Source organism: Cheilinus undulatus, linkage group 11, assembly GCF_018320785.1.
Source record: "Cheilinus undulatus linkage group 11, ASM1832078v1, whole genome shotgun sequence".
NCBI lineage: Eukaryota > Metazoa > Chordata > Actinopteri > Labriformes > Labridae > Cheilinus > Cheilinus undulatus.
In genome coordinates, this window is record NC_054875.1 from 40,236,842 (window position 1) to 40,263,319 (window position 26,478).

At 39.7% G+C, this 26,478-nt stretch overlaps 1 protein-coding gene and 1 long non-coding RNA gene across 11 annotated transcripts in view; one reads left to right on the forward strand and one right to left on the reverse strand.

Moving 5' to 3' along the window:
* Positions 1-229: 229 nt before the first annotated feature.
* Positions 230-26,478, reverse strand: part of rapgef3 (Rap guanine nucleotide exchange factor (GEF) 3) — a 53,525-nt gene continuing 27,276 nt past the window's right edge. For all 6 annotated transcript variants that reach the window (XM_041798944.1, XM_041798947.1, XM_041798945.1 and 3 more), the window contains 25 exons: positions 21,755-21,861; positions 21,553-21,674; positions 18,815-18,992; positions 18,637-18,721; positions 16,808-16,868; positions 16,336-16,412; positions 16,107-16,253; positions 15,851-15,957; positions 14,645-14,733; positions 14,479-14,557; positions 14,229-14,379; positions 12,241-12,323; positions 12,115-12,145; positions 11,921-11,996; positions 11,576-11,713; positions 9,352-9,449; positions 9,040-9,165; positions 8,520-8,701; positions 6,512-6,602; positions 6,374-6,424; positions 3,504-3,591; positions 3,341-3,405; positions 3,202-3,256; positions 2,989-3,060; positions 230-896 (listed from right to left, as the gene is read on the reverse strand). In XM_041798944.1, coding sequence (XP_041654878.1) covers positions 781-896; positions 2,989-3,060; positions 3,202-3,256; positions 3,341-3,405; positions 3,504-3,591; positions 6,374-6,424; positions 6,512-6,602; positions 8,520-8,701; positions 9,040-9,165; positions 9,352-9,449; positions 11,576-11,713; positions 11,921-11,996; positions 12,115-12,145; positions 12,241-12,323; positions 14,229-14,379; positions 14,479-14,557; positions 14,645-14,733; positions 15,851-15,957; positions 16,107-16,253; positions 16,336-16,412; positions 16,808-16,868; positions 18,637-18,721; positions 18,815-18,992; positions 21,553-21,674; positions 21,755-21,861 — 2,475 coding nt within the window. In that variant the 3' untranslated portion in view covers positions 230-780. The remainder of the gene's footprint in view (positions 897-2,988; positions 3,061-3,201; positions 3,257-3,340; positions 3,406-3,503; positions 3,592-6,373; positions 6,425-6,511; positions 6,603-8,519; positions 8,702-9,039; positions 9,166-9,351; positions 9,450-11,575; positions 11,714-11,920; positions 11,997-12,114; positions 12,146-12,240; positions 12,324-14,228; positions 14,380-14,478; positions 14,558-14,644; positions 14,734-15,850; positions 15,958-16,106; positions 16,254-16,335; positions 16,413-16,807; positions 16,869-18,636; positions 18,722-18,814; positions 18,993-21,552; positions 21,675-21,754; positions 21,862-26,478) is intronic.
* The window catches only part of LOC121517285, a 52,185-nt gene continuing 29,825 nt past the window's right edge, over positions 4,119-26,478 (forward strand). For 2 of the 5 annotated variants that reach the window (XR_005992546.1, XR_005992547.1), the window contains exons 1-5: positions 4,119-4,483; positions 8,311-8,415; positions 8,552-8,721; positions 14,195-14,375; positions 14,474-14,529. This is a non-coding gene — a long non-coding RNA (uncharacterized LOC121517285). Of the gene's footprint in view, positions 4,484-8,310; positions 8,416-8,551; positions 8,722-11,617; positions 11,729-12,278; positions 12,794-14,194; positions 14,376-14,473; positions 14,610-26,478 lie in introns of those variants that run through there. The other 3 variants (XR_005992544.1, XR_005992548.1, XR_005992545.1) reach the window with 3 other exon arrangements.

Genomic DNA, 26,478 nt, shown 5'->3' on the forward strand with positions numbered 1-26,478 from the left:
ACAGGGAACATGGTACAAGCTGAAGCTGAAAAGATAATTGTTAAAGCGCAATAAAAAGTTTTCTTTATACCTGAAAATGTACATCTGATAACTTTGAGTGTTGCACACGGCCCACTTGCTCATAATTAAGATTAAATAAAATAAGCACAACTTAAATGTCCTAAGGAGTAAAAACTGCTTCTAAATGTTGCTCTTTTTAAAAAGTGATGGATAAACAGTAGAGTGCACATAACTGAGAAAATAATTTATTAAGCAAACAACATCGTATGAAATATGTGCATGTCAGTTTATGGCTTTGCTGCCAAATAAATTCCGATATATTAGTTTAAATGTGAAAACACTAGTGCACAAAAACATGACCTTCAGTGGTTTGTTATGACAAATACACTGTAATATGTGTTCCAATGGCCCTTTAATGGAACCACCAGAGTCCTTCTGTTTGATATAGCTGTATAAAAATGTTACACAGACATTTTAACACTTTGTTCAGCTGTACATGTAAAAGTCCTTTATAAAGGTATGGATCACACTGGTGAAACACTCTGATTTAGCATCAGAGGTCATTACTGTGATCACGACACGTTTTCCCTCCTGATGCTGCTCCCTGTAGAAAGTTCCTCCATGAGTGTCCGACCTCCCTCAATTGGTGTGACTATAAAAAGTCAACAACAACTCCAGAGGTCAGTGTTGAAGATTTGTTCATGCATCAGTGATCAGTTCAGTGGTTCAGGTTTGAGCTACAGTTTTAGAGTCTCTGTGCATCAGCAGGTGGACGTCCTTTCATTCTAATGTCCTCGATAGCTGCGTTAGCTTGCGCTGATTGTCGATCACTTTCATGTTGGTGATGTAGTGTCGGATGTTGCTGGGAGTCCTCAGAGGTGGTGCGATGTCTGAGTCTGGATGAAAAGGAGAGGAAATCAGTGAATGGTATTGTAGTAAAACACACACTTCCTCCCTGGACTCTAAAAAAGAAAATATAACACCAGTGCTTTATAACACGGTTTCTTGTCATGAAACCTGTTAAACGCTATATTGCAAATTTTCTGAGAGCTTTTACACTACAGACACTTTCACTTTTAGGTTACAACTAGTGTTAGAGATATAACGTTACAAAGTAGTCCACTGGAGTACACAGATTACACTGAAAGAGGAAATTGTTATACCTAATTAAATATTACTTTGACTGATAACAACAATTAAAGTAAGTCTGTTAACCTCAAAAAATCAATTGTCTGTTAGCTATTGGAGAAATTTCTTTAAGTATGCTCTTTTTTCAATACTATTGGGATGTGTGTGCATTGGCAGATATTAGCTAGAAGACCCTGTAAAGAAAAATCCAAAGTTTTCGTCTTTACACTCCAGATATGTTGGAATGTGATCGCTGTAAACATGTGAAAACACTGAGTTTGAAATGTGATTGAATTTTTTGTTCATTGTGAGGTAAATTTGCCAAATCTATCAGCCACAGTGGTCTATGGACTATTTAAAGTATCATTACAGACATCTGAGCCAGAAAAATGTCTCCTCTCTGGACCAGAGCCAGGCAGCTGCACTCTGATCATAAGGTCACAGGTCAGGATAATGGTGTGAGTGCTTTCCTCAATTCAGATTGTAACATTTTTTTTAAATTTGAGAGGATTGTATTTCTCCTGGGTGGGCGTGGCTTCAGCTTATTCAACAGACAACAAAGATAGTTTATTTGACCAAAATTTGAACTAGGGGTTCATAACACAGTGACCTGTCATACAAAAAATCTAAATATGGATTCAATTTCACTTTACAGGGTCTTTAAAGAGTGAACTATTGGTAAAACTAAAAATTTCTGCCAATATTAACGACCAATATTTTGGCTATAAAAATTTGCCTACCAGCTGTAAATATTGGCCACACGAAAAAAGTTAGTGGAGTTTTAGGCTAGACCCCACACCTATGACAGTAAAGTCTTTTTCTTTATTCATCATCATTCCTTACATTTTAAGTAAGTTTTAAGGTCTGACATTTGATAATCTGTTCATTATCAAACTTTAAAGGATTGAAGTTTACATCTGAACTACATTACAAACTACATACAAAGATTAGTATCAACATAAAAACTGTAATCGACAACTGCTGAAATTAAACTGTAATTATTGACGTATCTGATAACAAAAATGCAAAACGGTTCATCCTTACTATAAGCTTAGTTTATTTATCAGTGGATGGTGTGGTGCACATTGATCTCTCAAGAAATTAAACAGGTTGCACCAGCTTTGGTAAGTTGCTAATTTTCATCAGTAGTTACACATAAATGTATGCCCACACAGCGAAAAATACATCCAACAACACAAATAAAATTGAAAAGTTTAATAAGTTTTAATTAGTAATGTATTAGATGGCAGTTCCAGCAAAGCCATTTTTTTATTTTATGAAAGTAAATTTGCTGAAAAAAGCTGCCCTATTACCTTTTTCCCTTTGTTGCCACAAAGATGAAAATCGCAGGAGCAACTGCACTGTTTCTGTTTCTCTACTACCTGTCAACAAGTAGCTGCATACTGGTGGAAGGTAAACACAGCTGTCACAGCTAGCAAATTCAGCCACTGAGATGTCAGGGAAGGCATTATTTTGTGTAAACAACCCAGTATTTCTGTGATGTACAAGTTGTTTTTAAAAGTTATGCTACCCAACATTAGTTTTAAAACTTTATTTAAATGTTTCTGAATGAGAAAGGGCAGCTTAAATGGAGTAAAATAAGAGCTGATTTCACACCTTTAACGCATCATTATCCAATCACCTGACTAACATCCTGCCAATTTGGTGCTCTATTAAGCTGCAAGATTTTTGGTATCTTCCTCTGCTCTGAGCTTAGAGCCTCTATCTCCTGCTTTATACTCACCATCCCAGCATCCATCTGAAGGATGGGGGTTTGAGATACTACCTAATCACTCTTCAAAAATAAATCTGTCAGGAGTGTTTTTATAGCAACGGTAAAGATGATCTGTTGTAGCTTACATGTAGATATGCGAGTAGAAGGCACTTCCAGAAACATCCTATCAGCTAGGCCCCTCTGTGGAGAAGATGCCACTGCAAAAGAGAAACAGACATTTATCTACCTTCGATCTATTTTATCTTCCTGACTCCATCATTTTTAATCGAAACAAGGAAGCATAAATTGATGCCATCGCTATTTGTCTGGCAGTGCCCTGAATGAAGTGGCTAACTCACCATATGGCTGGCTTCTGCATTCTCGTACGATCTTCACTGTCTTGGAAATCATGCGCTAAAAGGAAGAAAACCGATAATTAACTTGAAACTGATACTGATGAAGATAACTCAGCTAACCACAAACATTCATCTGCCTCACCATTTTCTCAAAGTTGACCAGTTTGTCCACATAGTTTGGATTTCCCTCGTTGATGAACGTCATGTCTTGAAACAGACAGGAACAGGAGACATGTCAGTTATCAGTGAGTTAATGTGATTTATGTCGCATTTCTATCACCCGTGACTCCACAGATGACTGTTACCTTTGAGCAGCAGAGGCATGAAGGGGATGTAAGGAGGGCTGAGTTTACACACAGCTAGTCTGTAGGCTCTGTGGTTTCGTGATGGGTCCTAAAAGTGGGGAAAAAAACAGAACAGTTATAACAGTTAAACTAAACTGTTTTTCTTTTACACTCATCTGTCAGGATGGGGAAGTGGGACACAATTGTGGACCCAGGTTTCTTAAAGTTATCCCAGAAGGATAACCAATAAAATCGCAAGCGATATTTGGGAAAGGGAAGGGAGAAAACCCAAATTGGTAGCAACCAGAACTAAGAATATCCCCAACTATATTAATACTGAGAAAAGAGAACAAAATCACCGCTGCCTAGCAGCTGACTAGAAACAAAGCTCTAAGGGGAAATAAAAGCCTCCTCCAATGAAACACTAAGGTCACCAGACCAGTGTAAAATTAAACACAAGGACTGGGCAAAGGCCTCCAGCACTAAACCACTTCAGCTGGTAAATCATAGATAATATACTCAGGTAAGTTGTCAGTTATGTTTGTGCAAACTCTCACTCAAAACAGGAAAACACAAGGAGATGTGCACACTAGCTCTGAAGGTGAGGTAATGAGTCAGCACTGAGAGCTGAAACCCAGGAGTATAAGTAGGCTTTCCACACCTGGCCACAATCAGGAGCCATCAGCTCACACACACCTGGCACTGCACTGATTGATCACACTCAGTGAGGACCCTGTGTGATCTCCCTCACACTCATCCTCATTACGTCTTTTCACCCTCGTGTTACTGCAGCCCAACACCCATGGCTTTTGTCTTATCTCACCTGGGTCTGACTACGCCCACCTGCCCAGAGAATTTGGTTTTTCTCCTCTACTTTGTCTGTACCAGGCTTCCAATAATTTTCCTTTTTTCTGTTTTTTTCATTCTTGCCTGCTGCCCATGGACAAATACCATGATGTCTTATTATTCATGCCTCCATACTGAGGATAGCCAGCTATCAGGTATGATGTTCTGTCCATTCTAGCCATTCTTTTGAATCTGATGTCTTACAAACACTTCAAGGGATTTTATTCTGGCTCAAGGATGAACTAAACAGATTTTTGGTGACATCAAATCTTGTCAGCACAATATTTCAAGAATAGGTTGTTTGTGGTCAAGTGATCACAATGACTCATGAATGCCAGTTGGGGAGCAGGAAGTGAAGAACAGCTGTTTGGAATAAAGGGGAACGGGGGAAGTTGTTACATAAAAGCTCTATTTGGACCTTTACAGTGCAGTTTTCATCAGAAAATTTTCTACATACAGTACATTAAGTAATCTAACTACACTTTACAAGATGTATACTATCAAGATAACAAACCTTGTGGGGCAAGACACTGAGTGATGATGTACCATTTACCATTTAGAGAGCCTGTTTTAGGAAACAGCTTTTAAATGTGAGCAATGGTAGCTAGCTCCTGTTTAAATGCCACATCTCTTAAAAGAGACAAATTTCCTGTCACAATGAGCAAGACTGGACTGACATCAGCTGAGAAAACATGCAAGATCACAGTTTAATGTGCTAAACCATGGCAAACTGTTCTGAACCAGATTGGACCACTTCGTTGAAACTAACCAAACATGAGCTGGGTGTGACACCCCATCTAGGCTTTAGACAGAGGCTTTTTATCCGTGCCTTATGCTGTTTCTCCATAAGCTTTTTTAATTCATTGATCAATTTTTTCCTAAATGCTTCAAAACTTTTTGGACACAAAAACTGAAGAATGATTTCATTTTCGAACTTTGAACAGTTGGCACAATCATAAATGGCTGTTTGGTAGCGTTTCTCCATGCAGAAATCCCTTCTTGCCCCCCATCTGGAGTTCTCCACTATGATGTGACATCATCTGCAAAGAACCAACCTAGAGATTTTTTTCTTTCAAATTTGGCACAAAGCTACTCTTGGATTTGACAGTGAACCTACTGGCCATGGAGGTCAAAATTTATATTATTTCATGCATCAGTTTGTACCCTATAGACTTCATGGGCTCTGCAATCCAAAAGAACATACTTTTAAAAACACACATATGCTGTATTAAAGAAATAATATACTACCCATCACTGTAATTCATTGTCCTGTAATTGGCTACCTTGCAGGGAGAAAACAACAAAGCAGTAGTTTTACTTCCTTTTCCTGTATTTATATTAGGGATGTGTGCGATCATCTGGCTAAACAGTCAAATTCAGATCCCTTGGTTGTCTGCACCAGTCGTTTAACCTAATTCTTATAATTATTTTATCAATGCAGGCACAAACTCCCAGTCAAATGCCTAAATTTTAATGCTGCCTGCCACTAGTAGCCACTGTCGCTGCTCTTAATGACTACTCCTTTTCTGCCATAAAGCTCTTTAACCCAAATGTAAACAAAAGTGAAGTGATAGCATTAATGGCAGCTCTTGAAAACTATTTTGAAAACAGGGATAAAGTTGCCAGAGACTATCAGGTTATATTCACATATGACCAAAGCATTGTGAATGTTCACCTGCAAAGATGATTCAAGGTTGATGCTGCTATCACTGCTAATGTTAGGGACAATCTGCACACCAGAATGTTGCTAACTTTACAATTATAGTGTAGAGTTGGTTTAAAGAATGTGTTTGCATGTCCTTAGACAAGGCTGCTGAACACTATTAACATTTGGGGTAAGCAGATGTGAAAATATTAACCAAGGAGCATCCCTAATTTAAATATCTAACCCCTTGCTTTAGGCTCTGTGGTTTTTAATAAGCTTGTTTGGGTATAGTCCGAGAAGCAGTGGGTGTATGTGAAAAGAATCAAAATAAAAAAATAAACAGTCAGGAACATTTTGGAAAATTAAAAGTACTGAAATGAAAGCACACAATGTTACTCACCATCAGCCTCTCATACGCACAGTAAATCCTTTTTGCCTTGCTGGGTATTCTCTGAAATCACACAATAATGAGAAAAATGTTGCATGAGTCATACTAGGATTATTGTTTAGTAAAAGATGACAAGCAGGGGTTCCTCACCTCCCATGTCTTGTACAGTCTCTGCACTGCACTGTTGCTCAGAGCGAACATCACAGCGAAGAATGAGTTGAGGTTTTTATGCTCCTTTAATCTGTAACAGAAGACAAGTGTTTAACTTTCAGTTTTCAGCAGGCAGTGCTGTTCTTACAGAGATTTTTTGCGAGAGTTAGCAAAGTTAGTCGCTTCATGAGGCTGTACTTTTAACTGTAGTGACTCAAGCTAAGTGTAACTTGAGCATGCTAACACAGTCAAAGTGATGACACAAACAAAGTGATTAACCCTGCACTGACAATCCATTTTCTGAGTTGGAACATGGTTTGCCACACTAAAGCATGTTAATGAGCTTCGGTTGTAATGTAGACACACAACATGCCTCAATTCAGGATACAGCTAACAAAGGATATGGCCTCTGTAACCACAGCAAGAAAGCAGGGTATGTTTGTTAGCATGCTAACCTTTGCTAACTACCATGTAACACTAAGTACATCTTCACTTGGTGGAAATTTTATGTCAGCTTTGAATGTATTCAGTTACAAACTACAGTTAAAATACCTAATAAAATATATAGACATCATATGCATGAAAAGTGTTAAACATTTTATAAACACCAAAATGTCACTTATGCTGTGACAAAACTTACTGATATTTTAAATTTCAAAGTTAGTTGTTCTTTTCATAAAGACCTCTAATTTTTTTTCCAACATGACTACTTTTGTTATATCTGTTTTTACTTTAATCCTGTTTTTGCACATTTAAAATTTTATATCAAAAAACTACAGGGTTAGCATGTTCCATGCAAAGATTCGCTAAATAGCATAAAACACAAAGTCCAAGTTAGCCTCACGGGATTTTTGTTAGTTAGAAACATGGGTTGAAAAATTTTACAACATCACAAAACTAAAAGAAAAAGGATGAAACCATCACATGAATGGAGGGAAATATACTAGTAAGCTAATTTTAGCTAACTAAAGAACAACATAAACTGACAGGAATGTGAAAAAGGTAACATAATGTGTTTTAAGTGAAACTGATTGTGGCTCAAGTACAATTTACAGACTAAAGAACTATTAAGAGTGTGCCAAACAGCAAACTTCTGTAATAAATGCTAAAAATTTTGAGTGCATAAGTGAAACTGAGATGTACTAAAATCCATCATAGCTTTGAGTGTGGCACCCTCAATGAACCCCATATTATTGATGTAGTACTGTTAGCATGCTAATGCAATAGCTAATGTTAGCAATGGCTAGCTAGCTGAAGTGTTATAAGCAATAGCAGCTGATCAACTACAGTTATAAAGGATTTCAAAGTCACAAATTAACATTAGAAAATTGTCAGGTCATCAAAGAACTGTAGGGTAAGCATGCTTGCAAGCTAATATTTGCTAATTAGCATCAAGTACAGTATTGCCATAACCTCTCATCTCTGAAATAACAACTTTGCAGGAAATGAAAAAAAAAAAAACAGTATTTTTCCACAGTTTTAACAATGAATTGTCATACTCATCATTACGCTTAACACTTTTTATTGGTCTAAAACTTATAAAACCCACTCACAGATGTAAAGGGTGACCAGTCACACTAATTCACGAAAACATGTACGTAGATATGAGTGCTTGGCTTGATGCCTGATTTAATTTCCCCTGATTTTTGAAGGTGCTCAATCATAAATTGATGTTGGAAAAATTAGCTACACAAAGCTACATATATGGTCAGAGAATTTCTGAAGTGACAGCATGATCTCCTATTAAAATCATGTCTATTTGCACCAGATTTCATGGTAATCTATCTGTTTGTTTTCAGACATTGTCCTCAAACATCACAAGTTGGGAACCTCATTGTGGTGCTAAAGAAAAGACGGGACTGTCACCTTCAGCATCTCTAGGGGACCGTTAATGTTCTAAAAATGTAATGTAACCAAACATTTTTGAAAATTTGTTGGGTCTGATCAAAGTGCTGACCCACATGACATGAAAACCCTTCTATATGAGTTTGATGTAATGATGTCTTACACTGCTGCCATCTTTATGAACTTCTTGAGCAGAACTGCTCGTTTCACCAGGTCTTCACAGAGACACAGCTCCGTCACCACCCAGTACTGCACCTCGTTGAAGCGACGCACAAACCGCTCCAGGTTAGCTGTGATGGCACCGGGGAATTTGTGACGCCCGAATACGTAATAGATCAGCTCCACCTGGAGGGGAAGGAACAAAAGTGAGTACACCCAGACAGAAAGAGAAACTATAAATCAAAGATAGATGGGCTTTTCAGGTGACTTAATGAACATGACTGGCTTCAGAAACATGTGAATTATTCAGGAAGTGTTGTGAGAGAGGACTAGATAATCTGATGGCTGTCAGATAAAAACAGCTGAAGATTATGACTGACTGAAAGAAACCCAGCACATGTCAATCAGGAAATTCATGTCTGAATGTTGGCTTGGGCTTTTTCTTTATTAGTATGATTAATTGGTGCTCAGACTTGAGGAAGTTCATTTCTTTGGTCAGAAACATTTTATTTCCGTGGCGTTACCTCGTGCACAGCAGTGAAAAGTTCCCAGTCATAGTTGGTGAGTTCATTGGCGATGTCTTTAGAGCACATCTGTTCCAGGATGTCTGTCGTTCCCTGTTCTGGTCCCTGCTGCTCCTTCAGAGGTGTCTAGGAGTAAGACAGAGATACAGGAGAGAGGGTCTTATGATGGTTTATAATTCAAGTAATTACATTAAACAAACACTTTCAGTCAAACCTCACATAGTGAATAATAAACATGATAGAAATATGTCTGAACTAACAAGATTTCATGCTCTATTTCACAAAAACATTCTTTGAAGGGCGACTCCTCACCAGATGTTCTACTTGGCTGCTTGTGCAGATGAAGAGTCTCTCATTGAGTCCCAGGGCGGTGTAAACTGCATTCATATCCAGCTTTAACTGAGCTCTGTCTGTAAGCATAAAATACATAGACAACTCCTTTCAGCATAATAAACAGAGCAGTTACAGCGGATTAAAAACTTTGATAAGCAACTAATGCTTTATTTTTCAAATTTAACATTAATGATGCAATTGAAATGGAAAAACATGACCTATAGAGACCCTAAAAGGCAAGTTAGAAATGTAAAATAAGAAATGTGGGTGGTTTTACATTACAGAAAAGGGCTTGGTTTTCGAGGGCACTTGATCCCAAAGTCTAGTTCATTGAATCACCCCAGAGTACTGATAAGAGGTGGTCTCAGGCATGATTCATGTGTACCCAAGACTGCTTGAATAAGGGGTACGTTGTGAGTAGAGTTGTACAGGCAATTTATGGTAATGATAAGGTGGAAGGGCACATTCACTAAACCAGGGGTTCTCAACCTTTTCAGCCCGCGACCCGAAAAATAAAAGTGCCAGAGACCGGGGACCCCCACTGTACCTGAAGGTGGTTAACAGCCATGAACATTCAAGAATAGTTGTGTGCAGACAAGGCCACCCATAAGGAGGGATAAAGGGGGTGGTTTCTGGGACCCAGCCAAACTGGGAGCCCATGAAGGTCAACAAAATCATGGTCCATTGTGAAGTTAAGCTGTGAAAACCATATTTTATATTTGACCTAAATAATAATCACTCTTATTAACAAACACATATCTTTATTTATTCATTTAGCCTTCATTAGATGAAATAATTTTAGTTAAAACATGATTAAAATGGGTTCAAAATTCCTAAAATTGGTTAATAATGGCAAAAATAGTGGAAAAGGTGGTGAAATTGGATTTTGAAAGCACAAAAATGGGTTAAAAGTGGCAAAAGTTAGATGAAAAGGCATAAAGTGGTGAAAGGAGGTTAAAGGTGGCTGAAATGGCTTTAAACTGCAAAAAATGGTGGAAATCAGGTAGAATGGAAGGAAATTTGCCATAAGGGGGTCCCGACCCCAAGGTTAAGAATCACTGCACTAAACCACTTGGAAAGTAATATTAGACTGCATAGCTAAGCCATGATGTGCACAAACATCAGGGAAAAATGATAAAATATTTTCAAAAATTGGCAAGAAATTGGTTCAGAGTGGCAAAAATTGGTGAAAAATGTGGTGAAATGAGGCTAAAAGAGGCAAAAATGGGAAAAAGGTGGCAATATTGGCCTTAAAAATGTGAAAACGGGTGGGAGAAGGTGAACAGTGGTTTAAAAGTGGCAAAAATTGGCAAAAAAGGCATAAATGGGTTAAAATACCAAAAAGGGTTAAAAATGGACAGATAAAATAGGAACACATTGTTAAAAAAGTGGCAAAAAAGAGTGCAATGAGCACAAACAGTGGTGAAAAGGGGATAAAATGTGCTAAAAGGTGGCATACATAAATAATTTTACCATCATAACCCAATAATAGCGTAACAAACTTTTTAGCTCCAGAGTAGGTGACTGCTAGCCAGGGCGCTAGCACCAATGTGACTCATCCATTCATTGATATCATCAATAAATCTCGACTGCGGAAGGCTCATTCTCTGCTGTAGTAAAATGCCTCAGGGCAACATTGGGCAGGAAGGCCTGACACAACCCTGGTCCTGCTCTGGTTGTCTTTGTATTTACCAGGGGCATGGGAAAATAACCTGTTGAAAAAATAGTCCACACCTTTAGGGCGGAGTAAGGAGTGGATGTGGAGAGTAAGCATGGCCTAGGGTACTGTCTGGGCTGTAGAAAGTTTACCACAAGCCCCTGGTTGTACTGTGGATGTCCCAAGAGCCTGAAAACTGCTGGTAGTCTCAAGGTGTATCACCAGGTGTGAAAAGGCCCTAATAAAAGAGATGCCACTGAGCTTGACCAAGCTGCCAAGCAACACACGTGTCAACATGTGTCTTGCTTGACCAGCCCCCTCCCCTTTAGCCAGGGTTTTAGCACACTGGGCCCCGTGATGAATCCTTACATCCTACATGCCTAAGACTTTTGAACATGACTCTATATATCAAGACAAGTCACACTGTGACCAAATGAAAGCCATAAAAGTAGGAGTGAAAACTTTTAATATTGGATTTCTCCCCCTTGCCTCCAAAAGCTCCCTTATCAATGATATGGACAGGTGTCATCTATATCAGAGTCTCACCTCCTGTTGAGTTCATTTTGACCAGAACGTGATCCCCTCCAGGTTTGACTACCGCTGACATCACTTCCTGGACAGATGCGTTGACGGGGAGCATCAGAGTGAGAGGTTTGCTGTCAGGCCTGAAGATCTCGTACAGAACTGCACAGAGAGGAGACAGATGCAGAAATGTCAAGATATGCTGATGTGATGATTGATGACGTACAGCAGGGGGAATTACTCACAAACACCCACAGATACATGAGTTAACGACAGGGAGTTCATCTGGGTGGAAGCATGTCATCACGATAGAGATCAGAACATCCATAACACCCCTGATGTTATTTGGTTTGAAGTGCTTTACTTTACCTTTGTCTTGTGCTCTGATTGGTTGTGACCTTCCTGCCGGCTCCTCACAGTTTGAAAACCAATCAAATTTCTGGATCTTTTGATGACATCAGAGTGAATCAACAAGTCAGTGACATTAAAAACTGACAAATAACAGCAGCATGACATTCAAGCTGCTTTCACATTTAAGTATCTGATAATAATATTCTGTTTACCTTGGTAAGGGACTGGTATCCATTCTCCAACCTGCAAAGATATGAAAATACAGCTTATACTGCATGAAGGACTGAGAAATGTATAGAAAATTCAGATGTTATACAAAGACAATCAAAGCAACTTACACTTTTGTTCTCCTCCTGTCTCTAAATTGTTCTTTCAGCAAGTTTGACAGACGAAAATCAGCTGACACCTCCTTCTTTAACCTCTGTTCCAGCAACATGGAGAGTAAACAGGGGAGAAACAGAATATGTCATCTATGACCTCATTGTTTTTCATTATTAGAAAGGTTTTTTTGTAGTTCTTTGTTTTTTCTGTCTTCTTTGTAACTGATTCCATAATTTAGTCTCTATTACAGACCCAGGTTTAATACGTGTTTCCTGTGTTATTGTGTTTTTCTTTCCCTCCTGTTTGTAACTCCCTGACTGTTTTGTTATTGTATTGTTATTTCCTGAGTTTGCCTTGTCTACTGTTCTATTTTGTGATTTCCCCCTTCTTGAGTTTCTCTCTGATTATTCCCACATTTAGTTTGCCATTATTCCTGTTTTACAGTGCCCATACAAAGTATTAATCACCATCGATGTTTAAACCTTTTCTTGATTTTAGAAATCAATCATGGTCAATATAATTTGGATTTTTGACAAATAATCTTACAAAATAACTCCATAATGTCAAAGTGAAAACTGATTTCTATAACTAAATAAAAAAAATTAATGTAAAATAAGTGATTGAATAATTATTCACCCTTTCAAGTCAGTATTTAGTAGATGCACCTTTGGCAGCAATCACAGCACTGAGTCTGTGTGGATAGGTCTCAATCAGGCTCAAACATCTGGACACTGCAATGTTACATCTTCTTTGCAAAACTGCTCAAGCTCTGTCAGGTCGCTCAGGTATTGAGATAAGCCCTTTTCAAGTCCAGCCAAAAATTTTCTATTAGACTGAGGACTGGGCTTTGACTCAGCCACTCGAGAACATTCACCTTGTTGTCTTTAAACCATTTCTGTGTAGCTTTCGCTGAATGCTTTGGGTCATTGTCTTGCTGGAAAAAAATCTTCTTCCAAGCTGAAGTTCTCTTGCAGACTGAATAAGATTATCCTCCAGGATTTTCCTATATTTTTCCGCATTCATTTTACCCTCTACTTTTACAAGCCCTCAAGGTCTGACTGCCAAGAAGCATCCCTGCAGCATGATGCTGCCACCACCGTGCTTCACAACACGTATGGTGTGTTTGGCATCTTGTCAGGTGGCCAAAAAGCACCATTTTGGTCTCATCAGACCAAACAACTTTCTACCAGTTGACCATGCAGTCTCCCGCATGTCTTTTGGCAAACTCTAGTCCAGATTTATCTTGAGCAGAGTCTTTCTCTTTGCCACTCTCCCATAAAGCTTTGACTGCTGAGGAACCCGGCCAACAGTTGTTGTATGCAGAGTCTCTCATTGCAGCTGCTGAAGCTTGTAACTCCTTCAGGATAGTTATAGGTATCCTGGTGGTCTCTCTCACTAGTCTCCTTCTTGTACAGTCACTCAGTTTGTGAGGACAGTCTGAACTAGGCAGATTTACGCATGTGTCCTACTCCTTCCATTCTCTTTTTTTTGGGGGGGCCTTTTCATGCCTTTATCAGGTAGAGGAGGACAGTGGATAGACTCGGAAACAGGGAAGAGAGCGGGGCGACACATGCGGGAAATGGTGCCACAGGCCAGATTTGAACCCAGGCCATCCGGGTACATGGTGTGTGCCTTAACCACTCGACTACCAGCGCACTCCACTCCTTCTGTTCTTGACAATTAATTATACTAAACTCTGGGGGATGTTCAGTGCTTTGGAATATTTTTCATCCCCTGACTCAATAATGTTTTCTCTGAGTTGATTGGAGTGTTCTTATGTCTTCAGGGTGTAATGGTAGCCAGGAATACTGATTAATAAGTGACTGGACCTTCCAACTCTTTAATACAGCTTTTACATGTCTAACACCACCCCTGATCTTAAGACTAAAACTAAGACAAAATTTAAAAAAGCTGCCAAAATTAAAACTGGTGATAATTAACAGTTAACAGATTGAAATTTCTGATAAACAGATTCCAGCTCTGCAAATCAAGCCTGAATCCTCACCTCTAAAAAGTCCACCACGATAGGGTCTTCTTTCAGTAGAAGGCCATACAGCGCCACCAGCTGGCCAATCAGCCTCACTACCTTCTGCTTCGTGCTGATAATGTAGGAGGATTTCTCCTGATCTGAACCCTCGGAGAGCTCTGCCTGGTAGGTGCAATGAAGGTTAAGGACAACAACAAATACTTTCACAAACTCAGAATCATCAACATCAGTCATATCTTAGTGTTTTTTATCTTCCATCACAGGATATTGGTGCTGCAGTGCGGGACACAGCTGACTGGAGGGCATGAAGACTTTGTGGGTGAGCAGGAAGTCACTCACACAGGGATCTGAAAGCATCAAAACACCAATAAGAAATGATCAGATAAAGTTTGATCATCTTAAATTACTGTGTAAAACTCCAGAAAGTCTCCCACCAATGGCGTCGTTTCCGTTGGAGTCAAGCTTCACTGTTTCCAGCAGGTGTTCCAAGATTTTCTCAGGTGTTCCTGACATCACAGTGTACCTGGACACAGCACCATGTCTTCATTAAACATCTCTGTCATGTCCAAACACCCCAAATTTAAACTAATACTAATAATTTAAAACTCTTTTTCTCCCATTGAGCAGACAGCCATGTTCTAGAGCAGGGGTGTCCAAACTTTTTCCACTGAGGGCTGCTATATTAGGATGGTGGGGCCTCTTTCATATTCCTCGCCATGAGGGTTTTAAAGTTAGTAAGACTGCTCCAATTTAAGTTAATACATGGTTAGCAACTGAGTATGCCTAAATGGTGAGTTAATGGCATACAGGGCAAAAAGACAGCCATTGTCAGGATTTTGGGGAGCCAATCAGATTTCAGGGGGCCCGGGTTAGCCCTGGCTACCACTGGCTCTGCCCCAGAAAAGTTATTGGTGCTGCTCTTGCTGTGATAATCCATCAGGACGTTATTAATCGAGATATCTTCTTGTCAAAATGTTTGTTTACATATTTAGCATTGGGCTGAAAACAAGAAGTACACTAGTTAAGCACAAACTTCATGTTTAATGTGGGCCATATTTCATTATATTGCTAGAATTTGCTATGGGCCAATCAAAAATGAGGCACAGGCCACGTTTGGCCCCCGGGCCATAGTTTGGCCACCCCTGTTCTAGAGTGTTTTCCACTCAGCCTCACTGAGCAGACTTTCTATTAGCATGTGTCTAAAAGTATTCACTTTATTAGCCTCTTTGGATGAGAAATATTTGGAAGAATCAGAGTAGATGATGCTTGTGTGTACAGGTAAAGAGGCCAACAAGAAAAAGTAGGTTGTGTTTGACCAAATGATGAGGTCACCTTCATGTGAGCTTCTTTAGATGTTTGTTTTAAAACCAAATGGCTGACAAGAAATCTTGGGAACGGCAGGGCTGAGTTCGTCCTTTGACTTCCAGATAACAGCCCAGTAATGAGAACCTGGCCACGTTTGACAAAAGTGTCTGCAACACTTGTCTATCAATGTGCTAAGAGAAACACCACCAGTGTTTGTGTAATATGTATAACACTTGATCTGCCCCACCCAGGATTAGTGTCTTAATGATTGCGAACCTGCTTGTGAGGTAACAGTTATGTTGTCTTTGAGTAAAGTGCGTCACGAAAGTTCTTACTTGCAGTTATTTCCGGCTCCTCCCTGCTCGGCCCGGACAGTGCTCTTCTCCAGCACCAGCACTGTTTTCCCATGCTCCTCCAGTCGCACTGTGTTTGCTTCGACATCCTATAGAACAGCATAAACACGCATGACGACTCGAGTAGGATGCATGTTTGTGGATAAGTTCATAAAGACAAACAGAGCTGCAGTGTTTAAAGAGTCACACGTGGCCTAAAATGCATGGCCCCGTATAGTCATAAGTTGCACAAACACACCTTGAGGATACGTATGAAGTCCTGTTTATCCACACGCAGGAAGTGGCAGTTGTCTTCTCGCAGGATGATCGTTGCAGAGCGAGGGGCATCGTTCAGCAAAGCGAGCTGACCGAAGTCTTCACCTTCATGTAGTGAAGTCACCAAACCCTACATGCACACAAGACTTTCATCAGTATTTTAGAAAAGAAGGTGTCAGTATGATGATCTTTGTCATCTCTGCATGACTTACCTTCCCATGTGTGATCACATTGACAGATCCTTTCCAGATGATGTACCAGGATGTGCCTTTGTCCCCCTGACTGAACACTACAGCGCAGAAAAACACCAACATGTGTCACTCACACGTGTTGCTGTGTAAACAACTTAACAGCATCACGTTTACAGCACACCTCACACAACAGGTTTTATTGTGTCTGTAGTAAACATATTCACTACCAGAGTGAGAGGTTAGAAGAGTGAATGAGCTGTAAGAATGAATGGATCATGGCAGGAGCACATCTGATACTCCTGATGTGATGCATGCTTTGTTAACTACAGTCTATCAGTTAGGATTGCTGTGAAGAGGAAGATGCTGAGATGGTGTTTGTGCACAGCAGAGCAGCAGTGTACTGCAGTGTGCTTTAACTACACAATAAATCTGTGTGTGTAAGCAAGATTGTCTACCAGCCGAGCTCAAACGTCAGCAAAGCTGTCACACTCACGGACTGTTCCGGCCTTGGCGTGTGATTCAAAGACTAGCACTGCTGCCAGCTCCTTACGCACCTGCAGAACAACAAGGCAAAGATTCAGGCTCAAGTGCACAAGTTATAAAGGTCTAAAAATCTGTATGCATTATTTAGCTTAGTGGCACTGGTTCTCAGGGAACAAAAGTGAGGGGGAGAGCTGTTTGAGTGGGAAGTGGGAAGTCATAAATGCTATGAGGTATGGAGGCCCTAAGTGGACAAACATCTATAAGTTTTATTTTGCAGTATTTTGCCATGATAGCATGTAAATCTTGATTATTGTATCACGATCTTGATATATTACCACATCATTTTGGGATAACAAAGCTGGTTTCACCAGTATAATGTGCTAATTTCTCAAGTTCTTTAGAATACAACCAAAATGTTTTTTGCTTATGATTTATTCCATTCAAGGTGCAAACTGCAACCTATTTTTCACAAACTAAATTTGAATGGTTGAAAATTTAAATCTAAAATTTGGATTGTGCCATCTTTTTAATAAGGTGGTGCTTAGTTCCAGGGATGAGCCAGTTGAGAGCCACAGACAAAGCTAACTTTCTGGTAATAAGCTCTGACTGTTTTCATGACAAATGGAAGAAAAGGGGAAAAATAAGGTCTGGCAGTATTTTCATACCACCATGCAAATATCAGGGTTGATTTCATTGGTGCAAAAAGGGCTCATGATACAGACTCAAATAAAGTTATTGTACAAAATTAAATTTAACCTGCATCAGCATGGGTAAAACTATAAAGTCTGGCTTCTTAAAGTAACAATATGTAGATTTTTTCTTGATGCACACCAAGGGTCTCTGGATATTTTGCAAAATGCACATACTACTGATTCCTCCTCTAGAGGTAGAATACCATACGATAGAATATGATATGATATGATACGATATGATAGAACATGATATGATAATATAGAATATGAAACAATTCGACAGAATACTAAGGGATACCATAGAGCAGGGGTGTCCAAACTATGGCCCGGGGGCCAAATGCAGCCCACAGTCGTTTTTGATTGGCCCGCAGCAATTTCTAAACATAAAATGAAATATGGCCCATATTTAAATATGAATCTTGTACTTGACTGTACAGTGCTTCTTGATTTCAGCACAATGTAGTGCTACCATGCTAATTCTGTAAACAAATATTTTTACAGATTTATTGATTTGTGTTTTTTTTGTGACTAAATTAAGACATCACTGTAGATGGAAAATATACTGGCAACAAAAATATTAACAGTACCTTGATTGATGGATTACAGAGAGAAGTAGCAGTACTGATGGTGTTTTAGGGGCAGAGCCAGTAGTAGCCAGGGCCGACCGGGACCCCCGAAATCTGATTGGCTTCCCTAAAGTCATTAAAATGACTGGATATTTGCATACCCAATCACTAAGCTATCTGAACAATCATAAGATTGGTTTTAGTAACTTGAATATCCTCAAGGTGAGGTATTTGAAAATGGCCCCATCATCCTTACATATATTTTTGTTTGCGGCCCTCAGTGGAAAAACGTTGGACACCCCTGCCAGAGTTACCAGGCGCTCACTGGAAACAGTGAGGATGCCATGTTTAATCACATGAAAGCGATGATACTGCTACATAATTTTCGAACTATTTTAAAAGGGAGAAGCTGCATACTCTTGCCTTACCTGCAGTGAAATTGTTGGACTGCTTCACTTCTCCACACTAAAGCTTCGGCTCTCAGAATATTTTAAAGGATGCTACTAATACGTAACACCACTACATACTGCAGCTTAACCAGAGAGGTTTCAAACGCCAGGAGTAGGCAGGTAGAGACTTACGGAGGTGGAGAGATGAGCAACAGCCTTGACATGGAGCAGCTCCTCATAGATGACCTCCAGGTCCTCAGCGCTCCTCTGACTGGGACTGAACAGAGAAGGACAACATGCGTAAGCAGCAGCAGATATTCTAGAGCATCTTTTCATATCATTGTGCATTAAAGGGGTTTAATATGCTGACTTTTTGCGTAGAATCATGGTGAGCAGAGCGTCAGGCCCCAGCTGAGACAGCAGCGACAGGCTCTCCTGCAGCTCGTCCTCTGAGTCCTTCTCATCTTTGATGTGGTTCAGGCCGCACTCAGAGTCCTGGAAGCTGTAGAACTGGGTGTCCTTGTCTTGGAAATTTAACTCGTTTTTCACTTGATTGAAGCAGAGAACAAAGAGAAGAGAAGGCATGAGTTTGGACCTTTAAAGCAGCTAAAGTGATTGAATCAAATGGAACCAAAACACTGATTTGTTTAAAGAACTGAACACATTTGATCTTGAGGAGAACTTGGCTCTTTAACCTACTTTACACAACACAGATACATGGAAATCAGTGCAAATCTATTCAGAGTGCTCCCCTCTTTGTGATGGTGAAGCTTTTACTTCCTGATTGAAGTGGCCTCGTCTGAGTAGACTGTGTCCAATCCAAACAGTATAAACCCTGAGTTAGTGACCACTTGGCTGAGCGAGGAGGCATTGTTAAACATCTGCTCCGGCCGGCCAGCCAGACACCAGATTTCAAGCTTCTTAAGTGCTCCAGGGAAACTCTTAAGAATTAATGTTTGGAATATATTAAAAATACCAGAATATGACAGGATTTATTAAAGAATTGTTCCACATAGTTGTACAGATGTTCCAAGGCTTGAGCTCATCTGAGACTAACTAAATATCACGCTAACATTACCGAGCTTTCATTCGGCTGTTTCCTAAAATAATAACTGCTGTGGACAGGCCTGCCCACAGATTTGGCCGGGGGCCTGACAAACCCAGACAATGGGCCCTCCCTAGTTGTGATTTATTGATGATGTCAGTGCTGGATCAGCAGCATTGGTGCTAGCGTCCTGCCTAACAGTTTATTTAGGAGCTGAAAAGTGAGTCAGACTATTACTGGGTTATAATGTTGAAATTATGTATTTGTGCCATCTTCAACACCTTTTAACCACTAGTTTTGCCAGTTATTTGCCTCTCTTGATCAATTTTGTGCAATTTTTGTCAAATTTAATTCTCTATTATTTCCGATTTTTTTGCCACTTTAAACACATTATTGCCTCTTATTACCAATTTTTGCTACTTTTCAAATCCAATTTTTAATGCCCATTTTTTTTGCCAATTTTAACAGAATTCAGTATTCATTATATCCATTTTTACCACCTGTAATCCCTGTTCATCAGGTCTCTGTGTTTTTTTCAACTTTTAATAGATTTTTTGCCACTTTCAATCCATTGCTGCTAAATTCAAAATCTTATTTCACCACCTTTCCCATCCTTTTGCTACTTTAAACACATTATTGCCACTGTTTTTTTGCCTCTTTTGATCAATTTTGTTCAATTTTTGTCCATTTTTGCCTCTGATACCATTTATGGCACTCAAAAAACGATTTTTGCCATATTTTAACCATTTTTGATCACTTTTATCCACGCATTTTGCCATAGTAAACTCATTTTTTGACACATTCTGCCTTTTTAGCCCCTGTTCACTCATTTTTTTCAGTTTTTAATCAATTCTTGCTAACTTTAAAACCTTATTTCACCACCTTTCCCACCCTTTTGCCACTTTTAACCCATTTTTGCCACTGTTTTTTTTGCCTGGTTTGATTAACTAAGTGCCATTTTTGTCCGTTTTTAACCTCTTTTCACCCATTTTTCCACTTTTAACCAATTTTTGCCACATTTTAGCCACTTTTCATCACTTTTATCCACCCATTTTTTGCTATGTTAAACTCATTTCTGCCACATTCTGCTTTTTCGGCCTCCGTTAAATCAAATTTTTGGGTTTTTAATCTATTTCTGCTACTTTTAAAATCTGAATTCGCCACCTTTCCCATCATTTTTGCAACTTTAAACCCATTTAAGCTACTGTTGTTTGCCACTTTTGATCAATTTTGGCCTGTTTTTACCCATTTTTGGTTCTTTAAACCATTTTTTGTCACATTTTAACCCCTTTTCATCACTTCCTTGCACCCACTGTTGCCACTTTAAACCCATGCCTCTTGTGACCTACTTTTTAAATCCAATTTCATTTTATACCCTTTTCTTGCCAATTTTAACAGCATTTCACAATTTTTATGTCCATTGTTATCCCTTTTCATGTCTTTTTCTGTCATTTTTTACCAAATTTATTCAGTTTTTGCCCATTTCTTTGTTTTTTTCACCACTTTTAACCCATTTTAACAATTTTCCACCTTTTTGTCCCTCTTAAACCTCTTCTTCCTCTTTTAAAATTCATCTTCACCACATTTTCCAACCATTTGTGATTAGAGTGGTTATCATTCAGGTAAAAAAAAAAAGTATGTCTAAAAAAATACACAATTTGAACAGTTTTCACTAGTGTAAACAATGCAAAATGTTGGTACTTTGACAGCACTTCTCTATGCAGAAATCACTCCCTGTCCCAATCAGGAGTTTTTCACTGTGACACCATCTACAAACAACCTAAGCATTACTGCAAGTATTATTTTGAGTGGACACAACATATTAACACTGGCTTCTGATATGTATTCATGCAACGTTATTTGCAGACAAGGCCTCGACAAGGCTGATATTGGCCGACAGGAATGCTAAATTGATGAATTGGTGCATCACTAGATGGGACGTGGTAGGATACAGTGTAATAGGCTGATATTGATGATATTTAGGGAAATTTACGATTATTATTATTAAGGTTTGAGTATCTTTTTAAAACATTTTCTAATATCCAACTCTTCTGTTGTCTTACCATGTACAAGGATTCCTTCATCCACCAAGACCTGCCAGATTCCCACAGCCTGACTTCGTGATTGTAGTCCTTCATTTTGCCTCATCAGCCAGTCGACAAGCTCCTTCCCTGAGCAACACTGTCTGTGAGAGAAATTTAACACTGATTTGTAGACGTGCCACACTTTTTAATATAGAGGACATCATGCCTCTACCGTCCGTACCTGTATGTTTTTAGTCGATATTTTCTGTCTCTGATCAGACCGGGGTTCCTCTCAATCAGGAAGCTGTACACTGATCTGGCTGCTTTAACAACTCGATCTGTGAGAAACTAAAGAAAGAAAAAGAGTGTTTAAACTTTCCAAACAATTACGAGAGATGGTTGCGTGCATAAAGAAAGTAACACAAGCAGTCATGTTTACTGAGGCAGCCAACTTGTGTGCTGGCAGCTGACAGAAGAAGAAAAAACAGTGTAAGTGGAGAAGGAGAGGGAGACAGGACTATTTTTCTAAGTGTTGAGATAATGTGAGATGCCGTGTATGTCACTAGCGTGAGTGGAGATTTCTGTGGGCGTTGGGAGTGTAATGTAGCGTGTGTGTTTGTGTGGGTTTGAGAGGAGGTGAGAATGTGTAAAAATGGCTGTGTTGAAGTCTCCCACAGCTCGACAAGTCCTCAGCCTCTACAACTCGCTCTTTCCAGCGATGACACACTTTCACTTTCCGACAACCCTCAATCTATTTCCTCTCTTTCTACCCCAACGCCCCCGTAATTTACACCTCTAGATACGCATTCCCACAACTCACAAAAACCAAAACACACTGCAGACAGGGGTGCAAAACCTGCAAGCCACCTGTGCAGGAACAATTGGTTTATGTAACACTAATGTGTTTTGATTGTGGCTGTATTCCTTCAGGCCTTCTTGTGCTTTGAAGCATGCTTGAAAACAAATCAAACCACCACAACATTTATTCCCCTAATGATTGACAAAAGTTTTCTTCTGCTCCTCCTTGACTCCCTCCCTCATAGCTCCTGCTCGCTGTCTTGTGATTGCACGAGAGGCTCAGACGGTTGCATGTTTGTTCATTGTGTTATTCTTGAGACGCTGCTGTTTGCCAAAGGTGGTGGTCTTGAGATGAGCTCAGAACTCAGCAAAGACTACTTACCAACTAGGCTACGCTCTTTAAGATGGCTGATAATGTAAAGAAAATAGGACGGCACAAAAACCCACAAATGCATCATCATCACAAAGAGAATGAGTGCAATAAACATTCACTCAAAAACAACGCCTGGAGGCCTGTACACAAGATGAACTGATGTATTTGAACACAGCATGCTAGCCCTTGCTAGCCTTAAGCTCTACTATCAATCTCTGAACACACTGACTTGTGATGATCCATCCAAGTTGTTGTTTTGTTTAGGACTTTCAGCCAAGACCTTGTTTTCTCTATCCTCCTTTAATAACAGTCTGGCTTACAACTTGAGAAACAACAGTCAGAGTGTGGGAGAGGACGTCTATGACTAAGACACAGCATATTCTTACATGGAGATGTCCATGTAAAGATAAATTAAAGCACTAAAACTACCACATGCTTGTTACATGCCTCTGCAAGGTATACAATTGCTGTAAAGTGAAAGTAGGGGTCAAGAAGAAGGGCTGTGGTGTTCTCTGTGGTAGAGTGATCAGTAGAAATGTTAAAGGCCAAGGCTGACCATGACATGTATTTTATCAGTTTTAAGATCTTATCAGTTCATTCTTTGGTCATAGTGGACTTATATGCAAAGTAGGGCTGAACAATTTGCAAACATAATCTAATTACGCCCCCCCAATATTGCGATTACGATTTTATATACGATTATTCTTAGGTCAATCTTAAGTATTTTTTGACAAATTCAAGCAATAAATAATTCCATAAATAAGATGGTGTGCATTGAAAACAATGCAGTTATTTCAGAAGCAATTAATACATAGTAGCATGAATTTGAATACAAGCTTTAAGCTATAAAGGAGGCGGCTGGGGTGGAGGAGGTGACTGGCTACCAGCTGATCACAGCTGAGGTATGACTTTTGTGAAATAGCGCTTGGCCTCATCAGTTTTAGATAGAATGAGCTTAATATTTTTGCTCATATTGCAAATGTGATGTCATTTGCTTTGTTTAAGGACATTAGCATTTTTATGTCACTCATTTTAATTAAGAAAAACTGACATTAAACATGAAAAGGAGGATTTTTGTAAACCATTGTAAAAAAATGACACTTGAATATTTGCATAATGTGCATAAAATCTCTGCTGCTGCAAAAAAATGATAAACTGGTATTTTGACACATTTCAAGTTAAAGAAATAATGCAACTTCTGCGATTTGTAAATTGCAGCAGGCCATATTGCGATTTAATCTAATTTGTGATTAATTGTCCAGCCCTAGTGCAAAGTTTGAAGGAATGCCCTTGATGCATTCCACTATACTATATACACTACATGGACAAAAGTATTCAGACGCCTGACCATTACACCATTCTTTGATGATGTTCAAGTGTTCTTTGGGAATTTGTACCCATTCATTCTGTAGAGCATTTATGAGGTCAGGCACCGATGCTGGATGAGAAGGCCTCCGTTCCATTTCATCCAAAAGGTGCTCGATGGTGTTAAGGCCAGGGCAAGTCAAGTTCTTCCACACTGAACTCATCAAACCATGTCTTTATAGTCCTTGCTTTGTGCACTGGGGTACAGTCATGTTGGAATAAGTGTTGGAAGGCCCTTCCCCAAATTATTGCCACAAAGTTGGAAGCATAGCATTATCCACAACGTCTCGGCATGTGGAAGCACTGAGATTGATCTTCAGTGGAAATAAGGGGCCTAGCCCAAACCCTGAAAACCAGCCCTATTATTATCTCCATTATCTCCACTGCACCAAACTTCAGTTGCACAATGCAGTCAGGGAAGTAACGTTCTCCAGGCATCTAGTCAAATCCAGACTATGGACTCACTCTATAGAACAAGCTTCCACTGATCCACAGTCAAATGCTGGTGTGCTTTACACCACTCCTGCCCATGCTTGGTATTGGACTTGGTGATATGAGGCTTGCATGCAGCTGCTCAGCCAGGGAAACCCATTCCATGAAGCTCCCACTGCACAGTATTTGTGCTTAGATTAATGCCAGTGGAAGTTTGAGTTGCTGTGGTTCCCAAACGCTTCCACTTTCTAATAATAATAATAATAATAATAATAATAATAACTTTATTTGTATAGCACTTTTACAAAGTGCTTTGAAAAGTGCAGAAGCAAGCAGAAAAACAAAGCAACAAACCCAAACAGAGGACAATAACATCATTTGCAGATGACTGTGGAATATCTAGCAGGGATGAAATTTTACAAACCATCTTATTGCAAAGGCGGCATCCATCACAGTACCATGCTTGAAGTCACTGAGCTCTTCAGATTGACCAATTTAGGATCACAAATGTTTGCAAATAGCGACTGCATGGCTAGGAGCTTGATTTTATACACCTGTGGCAATGGGTCAGATTGAAACACCTGAATTCAATGCTTTACAGGCATGGCCAAACACTTTTGTCTATATAGTGTACAAATGCAGTGAAACTGAGGTTAATAAAGATACAAAATATGCCTCAAACATAAAGATAAAACAAGAGATAGGGGATAAACTTCCTTTAAACAAGGAGAACCTCCTGGAGACCCAGACCCATGTTGAAGAGCCATCTGCTGAGACTGTGTTGGGACTTGACAGATTTTAGAAACTGCCCACACCCTTGGATCCTTCTAGTTTTCTGAAACTCATAAAGGAGATCCCACTTTGACCTTAAGCAGACCCTCTGACTCTTTACCTCGATGACGCAAACACAACTTTTGCCCTTTTACCTTGACATGGAGGCCATGACACAAGCTTGTTAGCTCTGAGTTCACATATAGACATAAATCATGATATACAGCTACTGCAACCAGCTGCTATGGGTGGTACTGGGCATTACGTGATTTGACTTATCATCCCACCATCGGCCTGTTCCCAGACCTGACACCAGCAGGGTAAATATGTTCCAAGGCGTCCACTGTGCCCGTCTGGGGTGATGTTTTCAAGAGGTCACAAGAATTCCCAGGGGCCCTTTTTTCCCCTGGGACTCCCATGGGCACATTCTCAGGCATGTCAACTCTAAAACTTACTTTCTTGATGAGGCAAATTTTCCATTACCTAACTGCATTCTCATAAAAGCAATGCCAAAAGCCATATTTCAGGGAGGGCCTCCCTGACCTGATCAGAATGTAAACATGAAGAACACTGATGACTTTTCTCTTCCTATGTTTCCTTCTCTCTCCCGTGTACTATTTCTTGTTCATTGTCTACATGTAGGCCAGCTAACCGTGTTATCTATGAAAGCAATTGTTCCCACTGAGTCAAATTACAGAGCAAACACCTTTCCCAAGTTTAACACACACAGTGACAGTGTAGTTCCTGACAGTGATGTATGGTTCATCTGTGAGGTTTCGATTGGCAGTCATAACCCGTTTTATGACCAGAATCAAGAGTGATTTTCATTTTACAGTGAATGCCGTAAGATTGCTGATGTACACAGGCTTTTATTTCCTTTGCAGAACAGCTGCCGAACAACCAGTACAATTAACTCCACAGTATATTTTCACTGTAGCACAGGGAACATTTGGTTTGACCCATCCATCCATCCATTTTCGAAACCGCTAATTCAGTTCTGGGTCGCAAGGGGGCTGGAGTCTATCCCAGCTGTCATCGGGCAAGAGGCAGGGTACACCCTGGACTGGTCGCCAGTCAATCACAGGGCTGACATATAGAGACAGACAACCAGGCACGTTCACATTCACACCTGTGGGAAATTTAGAGTCACCAATTAACCTAATGAGCATCTTTTTGGTGGTGGGAGCCAGAATACCCAAAGAGAACCCACACATGCACGGGGAGAA